We start from the raw sequence: 16,983 nt of genomic DNA, 5'->3' as shown, positions 1-16,983 counted from the left end.
GTTGCAATCAAAAGAAATAATTATGATATTTGAATTGGAATCGTATACTTTTTTGTACGAAAATTATTATTTTTCTTCTTTTCTTTTGCATACAGAGTTTTTGAAGATAATATGAGTTTCTTTTATTGAATGATAATTAATTTTGTTTATTAGTTCAAGTATAACTCACATCAATGAGTCAAACAGTAAATAAAACTTTAGCATCCTGACTGAAAAACATTAGCTTGTGAAAATTAATTTTTTACATAATATCGATATTTTCTGAAGCATCGATATGTAATAAATTTATTAAAAAAGATTCGTGTAATGGCATAATAATATATTCATTGAAGAAACTTATCTTTTTAAGAAATTATTTTAAGATTAATTACTGATGCAGGGATTTTGTGAGTTCCGTGTGGATATCTGCAAAAAAATATCATTTATTGTTATCATATTCCAGTGTATATACAAATCGAAGATATAAATATCCCTTATTTCTAAGTTTTCGAATATATGCTGTTTTTATACGACAACAAAACAAATTAGTAAGTTTATTTTATGTGCATCACACGTAAGAATTACTATTTTTTCTATCTAGTTTAAGAGCAACAATTATTTCTATTGTATAGCTTATTTTTCCCATTTATTTAGCTATAATAATTGCTAAACGTCCCCTATTTACTTACTACTTGAAATTGTGAAATATAATTTTTGTGAGTTTTAATTTAAAGTTCATCATTGAGATATACAACATTTTTTCGTAAATTGTTTCCATTGTAAAGTATATTGATGTGATATCAATTTAGAATTTTCTTTATCTTTGTACAATACTTATTTGCCATGTTTCTAGATTTTCCTGTGCAATAACTGAGTATGAAGATGATGTGCATCCCTTGGAATTGATTTTAACTTATTTTCATATGAACTTGGCCTAAAGGTAGAAATATAATTTTCTGTTATATTGAAAACTTATTTTGTTTTAAAATTTTTATTGTTCTTATGAATGAACCAAAATAAACTTTTGATTTACTTAAGTATTTATAATTTTAATGCTCCATAAGTGGCTTATAGCCCTGCCTATGAAATATGGTTATAAATGAGTTACAGTTAGCATTGTGAAGTTTAGATTGCTATATAAGCGTTAAGTAACATACTTAGTTGTTAGTCTGTAATAATAGTTTATTTTAAAAATAAAAAAAAGGCAATTTTTTTTTTTTTAAATTTTGATTATCAATTGAATAAATACTCTTAGTGTATTTAGTTAAAGAAGACAATTGTAATAAAATGACCAAATTTTAATTTTTTTTAAAGTTCCAGCCTTGTATTTGTTAATACAAAAATCACTTAGTTTACTGGAATTAAATATATAGTGTGTTGTATTGAATGTAATTTCCCAATTAATTCAGGATTTTTCAAAAACAATTTTTGTAAAACAGTAGCTGTATGATTTGTATCATTTCATTTCATATATAAAGAAAAATACATATGTTTTCATTTGTATCTTTTCTCTTTTGTATATTTTCCTGTTCCCTTTCTTATCTTTTTCTGTTTTCTTTTTTTTTCTTTCATAATTTTTTCTTAAAATTATTTAGTTTTATTTGTATTTAACATTAAAAATAAAGGAATAGTGATATGTTAACCTTTACAATTTTTTGTAAAGAGCCAAGGTTTTGGGAATCTTAAGAATAATGATATTTTAAAAAAAAAACTTATAATAAATCATAAAAATACATGAAGCACTTTATATTTTTAAAGAGAATGTATTCCAGTATTCATATAACAATGAAACTGAATTGTTAGAAAATGTAAAATAGTTTTTATAGTATAGGACCAAAGACAATTTGATCAGAGGTCTAGAATTTTAATCAATAAATTTTGAATATGTTATTTAAAATGTGTTCTTTTACATCAGTGGACACCTAAAAAAATTAAACTTTAAATAGAAAAGAATAAATTTGCCAAGAATTGCAAATTTTGCAATAAAGAGTTTTTGGCAGATTTAACTTTTTACAAAAACACTTTGTCAATAATAATGATAAAAAACACGTTTTTCTCTTTAAATATTCACTTTTTTTATTCCTTTGTTTAAGATACTTCTTAGAATAATAAAATAATTGAATTTATTCAAAAAATATTATCTATTTTATCTAGTTTATTTCATTTTTTTATTTAATCTAGGGGAACTTGTTTAGTTAACTTCCATAAATATTGAATTGAAAGTTAATTTTTTGTGACTAAACTTCCTCTTATTTTTATATATTTCATTTAATCAAAAATTTATCTTATAATTTGAATTTTTAACATCAAATATTCTTTGTGGGTTCTCACATCTCATAGAAAGTGCCTATTTTAACTTGCCATTTCTAATAACATTTTGACTTACTTATTCTATTAATCCTTAGACCAGGGGTTGCCAAACTTTTTTGATCATCGACCCCTACATAATTTTTCGAAATCTCCATCGACCCCCATAAAAGTAATTTTCTGTTAATTAAAATAAGACTCTATTAGATACTGTGTTTGTACATTTATTTTATGATTTTGAACATTTATTAAAGTAATAGTACATAGTGTAACAATAGTTTTATGAAAAATATATTAATGTTGAAATATAAATACCTTAATATTTATGAAATAATAAGTAATTATAAGTAAGTAGAAATAATAAGTAAAGTAACTACGGATTTATTGCTTCTTAATCAATGACATGGGTGTGCCTGGTGTTTTTTTTTCTTCAAGGTTCGTTATATTGGGATCAAAATTGGTCAATTTTAATCTTAAATCCCCTCGAAACTCCACATTTAATTTATTTCTGTTCTTAGTTAAGATTGAATTTACGTGACTGAAACCGGCTTCAACCATATAGGAACTTGGAAATGCTATCATAAATGGCTGAGCTATTTCGTAAAGTCTTACATATTTTTGCATTATATTTATATTTGTCCAAAATTTGCTTATTGTTAAATTTTTAAAAAGCGTCTTTGCTTCAAATCCCCATAATAATTCAGCAAGCTCATCTTGCAGGTTGATGTCCACGTTTTCAATTTGAGCAGAAAATGGCACAATAATCCAATCAGGGATGTCAATGTTTTCCAAATCAACAAAACGCAGTTTAAAATCGTCGCTCAATTTTTGAAGATTACCTGTATATATTTCCAAGTCTTCTTCTTTTATTTCTAATTGTCACATATCTGAAAAATACTGATAATCCTTCGACCAATCGACCCTTCCGGTTCGGATCGACCCCCATTCGACCCCCTGGCTCAGATCGACCCCCGCTTATGTTAAATAGACCCCTGGGGGTCTATATAGACCACTTTGGCGACCTCTGCCTTAGACACTGATTATTTTCTTTCTAAAAGTAAATCCTCAATTATTGGTTTCGTTTTAACACTAGATTGTGATAAAATTAAACTACTTACAAATGAAAATTGGTGATATACTGAAAACAAGTTTGTTGGAATATTAACTCCTGATACAGATATAGGTGTATATTTATAGGACCCATATTTTACCAATTCATTAAAATTAGAACTTATTTTGAAAATTTTTGTATTACATTACTTTTTGTATAGCTTGAAGAAAAAAAGACATTGAATTTTCGTTATAGTATTTTTCTTATGAGTTAGACTAAGCTATAAAAGCATGTCAATTTATTTAAAATCATACATTAAATTATGAAATATCACTTTTTTTTAAAATCATATATTACATTATAAAATATGACTTTTTTTTTAAAAATCATATATTAAATTATGAAATATGACTTTCATAATGTTTTATTTAAAACCTTATAAAGTGCTTAAAAGATGTTTATTTTTAATCTGAAAAGTACGTAATGTACATAACTATCTTATGTACGTAACTGTAGTACTAAAAATATTATTTTTTTCTTTATTTTTGTAGTTAAAAGCTTCAAATTTATTTTTATTTGATTTGACTGTATTAAATGTACTTATCTATCCTTAAAAAGAGTATATAGATGAAAGAGTTAAAGTTTATATAATGATGAAAAACATTTTGAGAAGTTTTTTCTTTGTATTTACATTTTGTAAGGCCTACCTTCATTAATATTTGTAACTATTATCTAATTAGAAAAAAAATATTTCTGTACATAATTTTTCTCAAAAAGTGTCTTTGAGCTAGAAACATAAAACTGATATTAAAAATTGAATTTTTTTTTAATATCTTAAAATTATAAGTGTTTTATTTGCATTCTAAGGATATTTAAAATTAAGAGGTAAAAAAGTAAATTTTTTATTAACTTTATTCATGTTATTAATTATAATCATACATGGAAATTGTTTTTTGTAATATTCCACTATAAAGATTATGTTCTTTTTTTTTTTTTTGGTACAATTTATTGTTTCTATAATTGTCCATATCATTCACCAAGAATATATGGCATGCCTTACTTTTGCTCTTTTAAGTAATTTTTCATTGCTTTTTTGATACATTGTGCATTTTTATTTTTTATTTATCCAATATAGTTGCATTTAATTGTTATGTGAGTTATTTTGGTTTAATAATGATAGAATGAGAATAGATATTTCTAAATTTCTTGTCACAAATTGCATTTTTTTTCTTTCTTTTTTGTGTTGCATAGTTTTTTTTTTAACTAAAGTTTATGATATTTAAAGAACTAATTGATAGTACTTTCTATTTCTTTCTAGGAGGCTAACATCTAGTTTTATATTGTATTAAAAATATTTTCCGAATGGAAAAGAAGCACTTCCCCAATAAACCACGGAACCATCTATCTGCTACATGCAACACAGCTCCTATTCATCCGTCATCTGCATCAATCGACACTAAGTACAATATAGGTTGGTAATGATTATATTTTGGTTGGTTTATGATTATATTTGTATTACTTAATTGTATATTATAGGGCCAAATACATCATTGAGTGTTTATTAGTTGTTGTTTTTTTTGTGTGTCAATTTCTGAAAATTTGACTGTTGTAAATAAAGTAACTAAGATTTTTTATGTATTTTCTTATTTGCTGATTGTTCCAACAAACATAGTGATGCCATGTATTATAATTAATAATGAATTTTTTTTCAGGCTCAAATTTAAAAGATTAGTTAGACTAATAATAGTTGAAGAGAAAGCAAAAAACTTATGGATTTTTTAACTGCAGTTAAATATCAAGGTCTGTAGGAACTAATAAGTTGAAATAAAAAATGAAGAGGTCATGCCTCATTTGGCTTTTATAATCAGCTATCCTTGTTTACAATATTATAAATATTAGTAAATCCTCCACTCTTTCATATGTGTGTTTTATCATGAAATATCTTATTAAAGTCTACAGCTTTTAAATGAAATTGTTTTCTAATGAAATTTTTTCTTTAGATTTATAAAATTAAGTTTAATATTTTAATTTTAATATCTGTTCTTAATGTCATCATTAGTTAATAAACATCAATCTAATTGATAGATATCAATTTGATTAACATAATATTTTTCGTCATCTAAAAAAAAACAACTTTACATTTAATTTTATATTGATTATTTAAACTAAATACTACGACTTTTATTAAATTTGTGTTAATAAATTTAATTTGCAATTTTTTTTTTTTTTTTTTTTTGTATTTTAGGGGATAAGCTAAAAATAGATGAATATGTTGTAAATGATGTTTGTACTATATATTCTCTAATGTATAGATTTTGTCTAATTTTTTCTCTGTCAAAGAATTGTTTTATATAATAATTTATTTATTTATTTTTGTAGCAGGTACTCATAACTCAGTGACTGGCCATGCTGGTACTTCCGGTGCTTCAAATTCAACTACTGCTGACTTAGCTAGTCTTTTTGAGTGTCCTGTGTGCTTTGATTATGTTTTACCACCAATTTTGCAATGTCAGAATGGGCACCTTGTGTGTGCATCTTGTCGTCATAAATTAACATGTTGCCCTAGTTGCAGAGGACCTATAGGTAAAGTCTATTTTGTATGGTACAAATTTTTTTAAATTTTAATTGGGAAATAAACTAATTTTTTAATTTATTTTCTGATTTTTTTAATACTAGTTAGTTTTAATATTTTGTATTAGTCGAAATTTTTCTAAAATTTAATGATTTTCTAGAATTGTAATTTTTTATTATTATTCTCCCATCCAAAACCTAATGGTTTGTTGTTACTCCCATAAATCATTTTTGTTGGTGTGAAATATTTAAAATCTGAATTACTTTTTCAATCCATTAATATAGAATTAACAATATGTAGGTTTATAATGTGAACAATATTTTATGTTTATTCAATATGAGGTTTTGAAATTTCTACTCAGATGTGAGGTGAGCAATTTAAAAAATGTGAACTATTTTTTAGTGCTATTTCTGTCTTTCAATAACTAAAATGACTGAGTTTCTAAGGAAATTTTTCTAGTGTTGATTATTATTTTGATAAATCTATTTTTTGACGATAAGAAGAAATTTTTTATTTATTTTAAAGCATCAGCTTTGTATTTTTTGATTTTTAATGAATTTCAATATTTAAAAATATTTAGCTTTATGCAAATATATTAAAAGGTAACTGCTAAAAAGTATTTAATGCCAGGAACACTGTTGTTTACTTAAAAATTCAGGTTAATTAGGCATGGGGCCGTTCATTGGTCAATCTGCTACGTAAATGCCTCTTCATTAATAAGGTTTTGCATCCCTATATTTAATCTTCTAATTGCTATAATGGTTTTCCTGAATATTTTTCTTTATAGAAGTGTCATTTTTTCTGACTATTTACAGTCTGGTATTTGAAGAGCTCTATATTGTGAGAAAAAGTTTTCATGGTAAATTCTGTTAAAAGTTTAAATAAAAGTAATTCTGGTAAAACTGGAGAAAACCATGAATGCTGAAAAAATGATTAAAAAATAACAAAACTCATACAAACTTTAACTGGGTATATTTCCCACTGCATAATCCTAAGTAATCCTACCATAATTTATTTGCATTTTAATGCTTTTAAAAGTTAAAATTAAAAGTTTTTTTTTTCATTTGAATTTTTATTTTTCACCCTATGTTTACCTGAACTTACTTTTTCTGTACTTTTGAATTTTAAATTACATATATTGGTGAAAGAAAATTTCACATGATGGTATTCTCCGTCAGTATAGTATTCCCTTAAGATTTATTTAAAAATGTATTATTTTGATTATTTTCATCATTTTAATCTTGTTAGATTTTCAAAATGTTTAAATTATTATGTAGGCAATATAAGAAATTTAGCCATGGAAAAGGTTGCTACAACAGTTTTTTTCCCATGTAAATATTCTCAGAGTGGCTGTAAGCAACAGTTGATGCATACTGAAAAAGCTGATCATGAAGAACTTTGTGAATTCAGGTATTATAATTTTCTTAAAAATAATCATTTGTTCATCATTTCATTCTGCTTGTTGTATTAATGTCTGCTACTTGAAAGCTTTTTTTAAGTCAGGATAAAATATATCGAAATTACTATTCAAATAGACAAAATGTTTTAATTCTTTCAAGGGTGATTGTGAGCCCAAGTCAAAATTCCGTAAAATTTCTTGAGTTAAAAAAAAAAACAAAAATTTAATTGAAAAATTAGTAAAAAATTTAAACAAGTTTGTTTTCCTTTTCTCGATACTTCTTAGTTTACTTAAAATATTTTTAAAATTTTACACATACCTATACCATTTACACATATCTATGATGACCTGGAGAAGTAATTAAGATTTACAAATATGTCTTTCTTTCTTGAGTTTATGATTATAACAACTATTTACTGATAAAAAATTAATATTAATCATGAACATAAGCTTAAAAAGTATATCTCTGGCTTTCCCTTACAAGCAAATAAAATAAACTGTGTTTTTAAGTTCCACCTTTGAAAATTTGATTTCCGGAAACTTCTGTGATCAATGATTTTTTTAAACGTCTGGACCTTCGATCTCCGGAAACTTCCGGAGCACAATCAGCCCCGTTCCTATTAAGTGCTTTAAAATGCCAAATCATTATTTTTTAGTTAACTGGTGGTGAATAGTATAGTTCTCAAACTTAATATTTCGATTTTAGTTGATACTGAATTAATTTTTTTAAATTTTGCTGCAGTGCTGTACAAGTTTTATTAAGAGCTATTTTATTCACTACAAACATTAAAAAACATTTATGTTTTAAAAAAACACATTTTTAACTTAAAGGATCATGTGGCTTGTTTTCTTAGATCTAATTTAAGCTAAATTGAGAGTTAGTTCATATTTCTTTATTTTTTTTTAAGAGCTACTAAATTAAAGCTAGTTTTAAAATTTAAACATTTATGTGCATTGGATTAAAAGTGTATCTAAGTAAAGTAAGTTATATAGTACGTAAAGTAAGTAATACAAAATTAATATAAAGTAATTGGTTATAAAACAGAAATGTAAAATATTTTAAAATTAGCAAAATGAAATAACATAAACTGTTATTTTAATTTACATTGATTACAGTTATTACCAAATTAACAGAAGAATCATACTCTTTAAAAAAGAATTAATCTATTGTGTGTTTCTTTTCCAGATTCGGTTGTTGTAATAAATGATAGTGTATTCAGAATATTGTATTTTATGAACTTTATGGAAATCAATAACAATAACTATGAAGAAAATCTATAGAATAAATGCGTTAAAAAGTAAATTCTCAAGTGCACAATTCGAATTTCCTATATTGTGTGAGTGAAGTATATCGTATATTTAAACACTCTGTTAATATCAATTTCAATGGTTGCCGAAAATACACATGAAACACTGCACTGATTTACGATACTATCAGCATAAATCTTAAAAAGTGATTATTTAAATGCGCATTTCAAATTTAACATGCTGTAATAATATAAACTGTGAAATAACCGAAATTTAAAATATTTAAAATAATATTGGTAGCACTAGCAAAAATTGGGGAAAAAAATGATGAAACCGTCACATTAAAGGTAAACAATCAAATGAGTGTAGAGTTTTGCTTGTAATAAAATTGCTTAAAAAATATGATTTTAAAAAAAAATAGTATCAAAAGAACGATTAAAATACTGCGTAGGTTAATGATGATATCCGTGCAAACCAAACATGTCATTGTGTAATTTCTTGAATTCATGATTAGAACTTTGCTTGCTGTAATAATATCAGTATTTTTTTGAAAAACTTCCTACAATATCAACAATAATGACTGAACAATGAAAGACATCAGTTCTTAAAAAAATAAATAACTAAGTAAACTTTTATATCAATGATTACAAAAAAAAAAAAAAAAAAAAAAAAAAAAAAAAAAAAAAAAAANAAAAAAAAAAAAATCCAAGCACTACATATATTTGCAGTGGTATTGGCATGAGTTTTGAACAATGAAGTGATGACTCAAATGCGTGATTTCAAATTTTTATGTGCATAATATATTAAAAATATTGGATTGGTATTATTTCAACCAAATTTAAAAATACGAGGGCTCAATGTACTGCATTCATTAATTATTTCTTTTGTTACAAATCTAATTTAATAACAAAATCTCCACTCATAGTCATTTAAAAAAAATTAAAAAAGGAATATGATTTCTAAAGTGAACTATCTTATAAGTTTCCCAATTTAGATTTTTATATATAAATATATGTATATATTATCGATTTGAAATTTTAGTTGAAGCCAGTCATTATTGAACCTTTTTTTATTCTTAAATGAGAATTAGAAAAATAAGAAGAATTTCTTTCCTCTCCGATTCATGAGGAAAGTATCTTTTGAATATAATTCTGTAGAAAAGAAAACTCTTTCAAAAATTTCTGCAGAAAAGAAACTCAAAATTTTTTGCTTCCCAAAGAAAAAATCATTTTGCAATAACTCTGTAATGTTTAGTGATGTCACTGTATTGGCCTGCTTTTGCCACGAGGTCACAAAATAATGCCAACAGTTATGGATACTAGTTTGTTTCATTTGCAGAATAAGAATTATTTAAAAGCTTTTATAAAGCGTGGGAAATTTTTATTACTTTTAATTTATAAAAGTTTCTGCAAATCAAATTCCTTTTTTCCACACAGTTAATTAAGCTTTATTTGTTAAATAAAATTTTTATAGTTGCTTTAATTGTTTAAGAAAATGTAATTTATGAAATGCCAAATAAATGTTTTATTTTGTATTCTTATATTGCTACTATCAAATTATTTCCACTAATACTAGACAATATCTACAACTGTTGAAAAGCATTGTTATAGGTTTGTATCCCTAGGAGTATGTTTGATGGAAAAAATTTTAATGTATCCTAAATTAAATATTTTGGTAAAATAAATTTTAATTGATACATTCTGCAACTTTGAAAATGTTTTATATATATATTTTTTGTATTAATAATATTTTATGAATATTTAGGCCATATTCATGCCCTTGCCCTGGTGCTCAATGTAAATGGTTTGGGTCATTAGATCAAGTGATGCCTCATTTAATGGCCATACATAAATCCATAACAACTCTTCAAGGTATACTTTTTTCCTTTCTTCCCGTTTTTGGTCCCTTTTATGGCATTTGATAATGAAAGTTAATTAAAAAAAATTTAACCATTGTTTTGCAAATTAAAATTAAATTAGCACATCATACAATTTACAATTTGTATGATTAATAAGTCTTAATTTATGCAATAGATATCAATTTTCGGTTGTCTCCACTTTTTTAATTATCAAAAATTCTTTGGCTTGATTGGCTTCTCAATTTAAATTACTGTTATTTAATACCTTTACTGTACGGTTACTTAGACAAAATTGCAGAAAAATTTTCTTGCTGTGCAAAGTGTTAAAGTACATAATAAAAATGAAATATTTATTCTCTTCTCTATGCAACTAGTACCATCTTGCTGGTAGAACTTGATTGATCCCAAACAAGTATATCCTATGCAAAATTAATCTAACCTTCAATTGTATTTATACTTAATTATAAATTACTCGTGTCTGTTAATTTAAATACGTATAAAGTTGTTAGCAGTTAAACAGTTATTCCTACTTTCTATTTCAAAAAGATTCTATCAATGAATTACTTTGTTTTATAACCGTCGTTGAACAGCCAAACCAATATTTGGGTTTACGACTACTAATGTTCAACTCTGTTGTCTTGTAATTTTGAATCCAATCCAGAAGACAGGGGAACTCCTGGATTAAGTATTGAGAGAAATTTGCCTTTGTGGAGGACTTTTTAATGGAACTAACCCGGATTTTGCGTTACATGGAGAGAAAGACCGCGAGGACCTCCCACGGTTAGCCTGATGGCAAGGGGACTCTAACCCATGCTGCGTCTACCACTGAAGGTATTTCCCATCAGCACTGTGGTCGGTGCAAGCCGGATGTGGAATTAGTATCTACCAGCCATTGCCGGGATTGAACCCCGGTTCACCTCATTGGAAGGCGAACGCTCTATCCCCTGAGCCATCGCGGCTCTCTGAATGAATAATTTTTTTATTTTATAACCGTCGTTGAACAGCCGACCCAATTTCATGGGTTTACGACTACTTGCGTTCAGCTCCGTAGCCTTGTAATTTTGAACCAATCCAGAAAACATGGAAACTCCTGGATCAGTACCCCCAGAGGTATTGATTTGTTGTGGGAACATGGAGGACTTTGAGACTCGACCGATTTAACGTGCATCAGTCACCATTTACTACACGGGGAGCCTTCGGCCGGCGATGATCGAACCCACGACCTCTTGGATATGGGCCCAGCGCCCTACCGACCAGGCTATCCCGGCCCTCTTAATGAATTAGAAAAATACAGTTGGTTTGTTTAATTTATATTTATATGAGAAAGATATGAACTTCAGAAATGCAAAATGGAAAATTGTTCTGGCCGCTTATCTATACGTGAATAGTTAAAACAGTTGGGGTTTGCTTACTGATTTCTGAAATCATTTAGGGGAGAGTATTGATACGATAGGGAGAAATTTTATATTATTATTAAGAAAGTTATAATGATATATTTTGACAATTACTACAAGTCTGTATGATCATGAAAATATAAAAAGACAAACAAGTAGATTAAAAGGGAAGGGGAATGGAATCTTTAACTGTCACTCTCCTTAATTTCTATATGATCAAAATTTGGCATATGTTTGATAATGATCTTCAAAGAAACGAAGCATGTTTTATAATCGTTTAATAATTTTCATTGGATGAAATATAAAGCTATTTAAAGTTCCTCAAGAAAAAGTTTGTAGGAGCATTGTATTTAAATATTCAGACTTGATATATACCTAACCTATATAGATCTTGTATAGACTGCCTCCTACTTTAGACCTTAGATAGACTGCCTAATTTTATTATCAATATATTTCATGATTAAAATGTTTTAAATTTTCTGAGTTTTTTTGTAATTATGCATTAAGGTGGAAGCTTCTATCAAAAAGATAGTGTGGTCAGTGCCAATAAAAAGGTATACGTATATAAAATGTGTTGAAATTACTATTTAATTTTGGAAAATTTCAAATTTTTTACCTCTCTTACTAAGATTGTCTTTGTTTCTGTTTTTTTAGGTGAAGATATAGTTTTTCTAGCAACTGATATAAATCTTCCGGGGGCTGTTGATTGGGTAATGATGCAATCCTGTTTTGGCCATCATTTTATGCTTGTTTTGGAAAAGCAAGAAAAAGTTGATGGTCAGCAATTTTATGCAATTGTTCAGTTAATTGGATCTAGAAAACAGGCAGAAAACTTTATATATAGGTATGTACATTTTTATTTATATTAACCTACTTGTTTGCTTTACTTCAATTTTAATGGTGATTGATATTGAATGCATCATGTTTTAATTTTGCAAGTACTCATTTAAACTTGTTTTTACGCTTAAAATTTTTTATTGTTTTGACTTTTGTAACTTTCTTATCATATCTTGATTTTATAAAGAAGCACGTAAAAGTAAATGCCTTGTCAATTCCATCTACATTTTGCACAATGCGTTGCGTCCTAATAATATTAGAATTGTTTCAAGAAAATTTTTTTATTTTTTTTCTATTTAACACAGGACAGTTTTTAACTTTGTATAAGTTTTAACATTTGATGTTGTAAAAAAATGCTATGATATTTTAGTTGTAGTGGAGATAGTATAATATCCAATGGCTTTCTTGGTATCATTAATTTTCAACTAAGCAAAGTTGCAGACAGAGCAAATGATACTCCTTATGAAAATTTTAACAATTTTTTCCGAATAACTTATGTAATGTATTTATACTGTAATGTTAAGCTTATTTATACATAAAGTACTTTAATGTACGTAATAAAACAGAATTGTAGATGTCCTGATATTCTTGAATTTCTGATAGAAAATATCCTAATTTTATTTATCCTGATTTTTAGTTTTTTGCCTTGATATACCTGATTTTTTACGTGTTCAGATCATTTCTTTTTCTACTAATGCGAATGCATATTTCGAAATAATTGATTTGAAGAATTGAATTTTTGATCTAGCATCTTTATATTTTGATTGATGCTAATAAAAATCAGAAAAATTGATTGTTCAAACAGACTGTGAACTAATTATACTCACGGTTCAGACTTATTGCCTTACCTGCAGGTGTTGTTTTAAACTTTTTGGAAATTTGGTCATTTTCTGAAAAACTCAACTTACAATTTTACATTATCAAATTTTGTGCTGGAAGCAATTTACGTTTATTGAATTTATTTTCAATGAATACGCTGATTTATTTCAAGACTTAGACTTTCCTGCAGTTTCTGTTGTTTCAAACTTTTTGAGTATTCAGTCTTTTTCTGAAAAACTCAATTTGCAACTTTACATTAAAATAGTTGAGTTATTCGACGCCCGGTGGCTGAGCTGTAGCACTTCGCGCTGTCGTGCCACGGGTCCTTGGTTCGAACCTCGGGCCGGGCAAGGCTGACTCAGCTTTTCATCCCTTCAGTGGGTCGATAAATGAGTACCAAGCATGCTTGGGAACTAAATACCGGGGGTTCCGCATTCGGCTGACCACCTGACCGGAAAATCTGCTCCTGCACCCCAGAGCCCAAGGTCAAGAAAACTGAGATGGGCACAGTAGGCCTTTGCCCTCTATGGGCTGTCGTGTCGAGTTTTAATTTTAGTTGAGTTATTAATAGTTGAGATCAATATACAGAATATAATCAATATTCTGTATATTCCTCTCAAACTATTCTGAGTTGTTCTGTGCTTTATTATTAGAACTGTACTGGTAACTGTTAAATCTTTCTTTTTCGAATAAAGTAATTCTGTTATTAAAAATAGTATATTTTATTCTTTTGTTATAAAATTTACTTTTATTATACTTCATATAGAGCAAATTGTATATATTTATATATGTAGCACAATAACGACAAAAGGGAAAAAGAAAAAGAAGATTAATAAGTTTTATTTACTGTGCATAAGCTGCAAGTATATTAAACTCATAAAATAAGTTAAAAATATCGAGAAAACATGGAAAATAGTAGACTAATGAAAATAGAAGAAAAAAGTAATATTTAAAAAAAATATTAAAAAGCCGGAATACAAAATGATGGAAACATATCTCTTCATCAGCTCACACGATTATATCCTCAAAATGGAGTGCTTACTAATATTGTATCAATATAGCCAAAGCAAAATATATCAATACAATAGTCAGGGATGAGATTTTTCCGCTTTTTAGCGGATTTCCGCTTTTTTAACTTTTATCACTTGAATTTCAGCTTTTTTGTCAAAAATTCAGATTTTTCTAAAAATTTCATTTTTTTTANCCTGAATAGTGTGAGGAGCATTTAAAAAAATTTTTTAAGCGAAAATAGAGCACATTAAGTAAGAATATATATGAATTAAAATATATAAAGCGAAAAACAAAATACAGAACAAAACACAAAACAAAATCTGCAAACCGATTAACGAATTTAAATGAACTTACAAGTACCGTAATCTTTCAAGAATGATTTAAAATATTTTGGTTATAAGATTGCCAGATAACAAGTATGAAAACAGAGGCGCAAATTGAGCGTGAGTAGAGGGATCTTTTATGTTGCAATCATACTGCAGTACTAGAGAGTGTTTGATTTGTTAGTTACTTCGAATTGGCCCGAAAAAAGATGTGCACAAGGTAACAATATTGTACTCGATTACTTAAAATTTCTAATTAATATGGTTGATATTTAATTATGCAATTTTAATGATTTTAACAAAATAATGTTTTTTAAAATTTTCATAATTTTTTAAAAATATTTTACTTTTCTTTGTCTCTTTCATTAATCGTTATTATTTTCCAAGTTTTCTCTATATTTTTAACTATATATATATATATCAGTTTCTTTTGGAAAGTATTCTAGTATGCATACATACTGTTCCAAGAAGAAGAAAAAAATGTTCTGATTTTTATTTTTTTTTGAAAAATGGTGTTCTGAAATTTTCAGTACTGTACTGAGTAAATAACTGCAAACATTTGTTCAAAAACAAAATTCAATTATTTGATTTATCATTATTTTCAGTATTTTCTTGTCAAAATGCTGTAACTTACTTAGCGAATAATTGTTTCAGATTGGAATTAAATGGAAATCGCCGTCGATTGACTTGGGAGGCCACACCCCGAAGCATACTAGAAGGTGTTACGCCTGCTATCATGAGTAGTGACTGTCTGGTCTTTGACACTAATATTGCACAGATATTTGCTGATAATGGCAATCTGGGAATTAATGTCACAATATCTCTATGCTGATGAATTTTTGTTATTTTTATCTTATATTTTACATTTATTATTTTTTTTTTGACAGATCACGATTGAATAATCATAACATCTTTTGATGGTTGCTAGTGTGCGTTTGTGCCTCTTAAGTTAGTCTTAGAGGAAGATTGCAACAAAAAAAAATTTTTTGTGTTCGTGTACATATTGCTTACAACCCACATAATAAATACTATTGGCAGTTTTTAGTTTCATCAAAAAATTTAGGAATGATTGTCATTTTCAGTTCTGTAACAATTGCTGCCTATAGCATACTTCTTTTCGTTTTATTTTACATATTCCATTGATCAAAAATACTAATTAATTGTACTGAAAATATTACAAAATAAAGACAAATTTATTGTAAATTTTTTTTAGAATTATGTTATAAAAAGTCCTAATAAATCTTGGTAAAATATTTGTTAATTAATCTGAGTAATTTGTTTCTTTGTTGACACTTCTTAAAACTTTTGTAAACTTAAATTTGTTTATAACTGTAACATTAAAGAAATTGAATCAATTTTAAAAATGCCTGAAGCTATTTGGGTTTTAAATTGATGTCTTTGTATAAATCAGAATAGGCTAGTCAGTTTGGTTCTAGATATTATGTTGCATAATCATATGACTAAATAAAGTGAGGACTGTGAAAATCATAGTTTGCACTTACTGAATTGATTGCTTATTAAGTAATGCTTTAATTTGGTTACTTCTATTTTCTGCCTTTAAATGTATGTAAATTTTATGAAAGTACAAAGAACACTCAAAGTGTAATTATAAAAGTGTGCAATTTATTCTGGAAAAGTAAATATGTCGCTAACTGGCTGAAGACTGCTCACTTAAGCAAAAAAAAAAGAAAGATTATTTTTTATAATGTGTAAATTTAAGTAGGATTATTAGTAATTTTATTATATGGAATTGTATTAAATCAACCTCATAACTTCTAGCTTATTACTTTTCTTTATTTCTTTTCACAGTTTTTAAGGTCAAGCTATAAAAATTAAATTTTTTAGAATAGAATTTTCTCTTTGTCGCATAATTTTGTCACATTTGATAAGCAGTTTTATTAGTCTTACTGAAATTTTTACATTACATAAGCTATTCCCAAACTATTTTATATGATGTTCTGCTGGGAAGGGGATACATAGAAAAATACAGCAGAAAACACCTACAGAAAGAATACATTTAAATTAATATATATATATATAGCTATANTATATATATATATATATTAATTTAAATGTATTCTTTCTGTCTGTGTTTTCTGCTTTATTTCATTAAAAAACTTGTTTTCTACGGTAAATATTTAAATTTTCTTTAGAAGTGCCATTTGAAAATAAGGTTGGGATACGT

General features: G+C 26.7%; 1 protein-coding gene across 4 annotated transcripts; it reads left to right on the top strand.

Moving 5' to 3' along the window:
- Positions 1-21: 21 nt before the first annotated feature.
- LOC107448226 (E3 ubiquitin-protein ligase SIAH1) lies at positions 22-16,489 on the top strand. Of its 4 annotated transcripts, none has more exons than XM_071179778.1 (9): positions 22-527; positions 833-919; positions 4,656-4,808; positions 5,050-5,137; positions 5,717-5,920; positions 7,187-7,319; positions 10,321-10,427; positions 12,463-12,652; positions 15,453-16,489. In XM_071179778.1, exons 4-9 carry the CDS (start codon positions 5,107-5,109, stop codon positions 15,628-15,630), a joined length of 843 nt encoding a protein of 280 aa, XP_071035879.1. In that variant the 5' UTR covers positions 22-527; positions 833-919; positions 4,656-4,808; positions 5,050-5,106; the 3' UTR covers positions 15,631-16,489. The 4 variants fall into 4 exon arrangements, with proteins under 4 accessions (XP_071035879.1, XP_015918838.1, XP_071035880.1 ...); XM_071179779.1 differs by having other exon boundaries at positions 275-527; positions 5,720-5,920; XM_016063352.3 differs by lacking the exon at positions 5,050-5,137.
- Positions 16,490-16,983: the final 494 nt, after the last annotated feature.

Source organism: Parasteatoda tepidariorum, chromosome 4, assembly GCF_043381705.1.
Source record: "Parasteatoda tepidariorum isolate YZ-2023 chromosome 4, CAS_Ptep_4.0, whole genome shotgun sequence".
In the NCBI taxonomy this organism is placed as follows: domain Eukaryota; kingdom Metazoa; phylum Arthropoda; class Arachnida; order Araneae; family Theridiidae; genus Parasteatoda; species Parasteatoda tepidariorum.
This window is presented reverse-complemented; position numbering and strand designations above follow the sequence as displayed.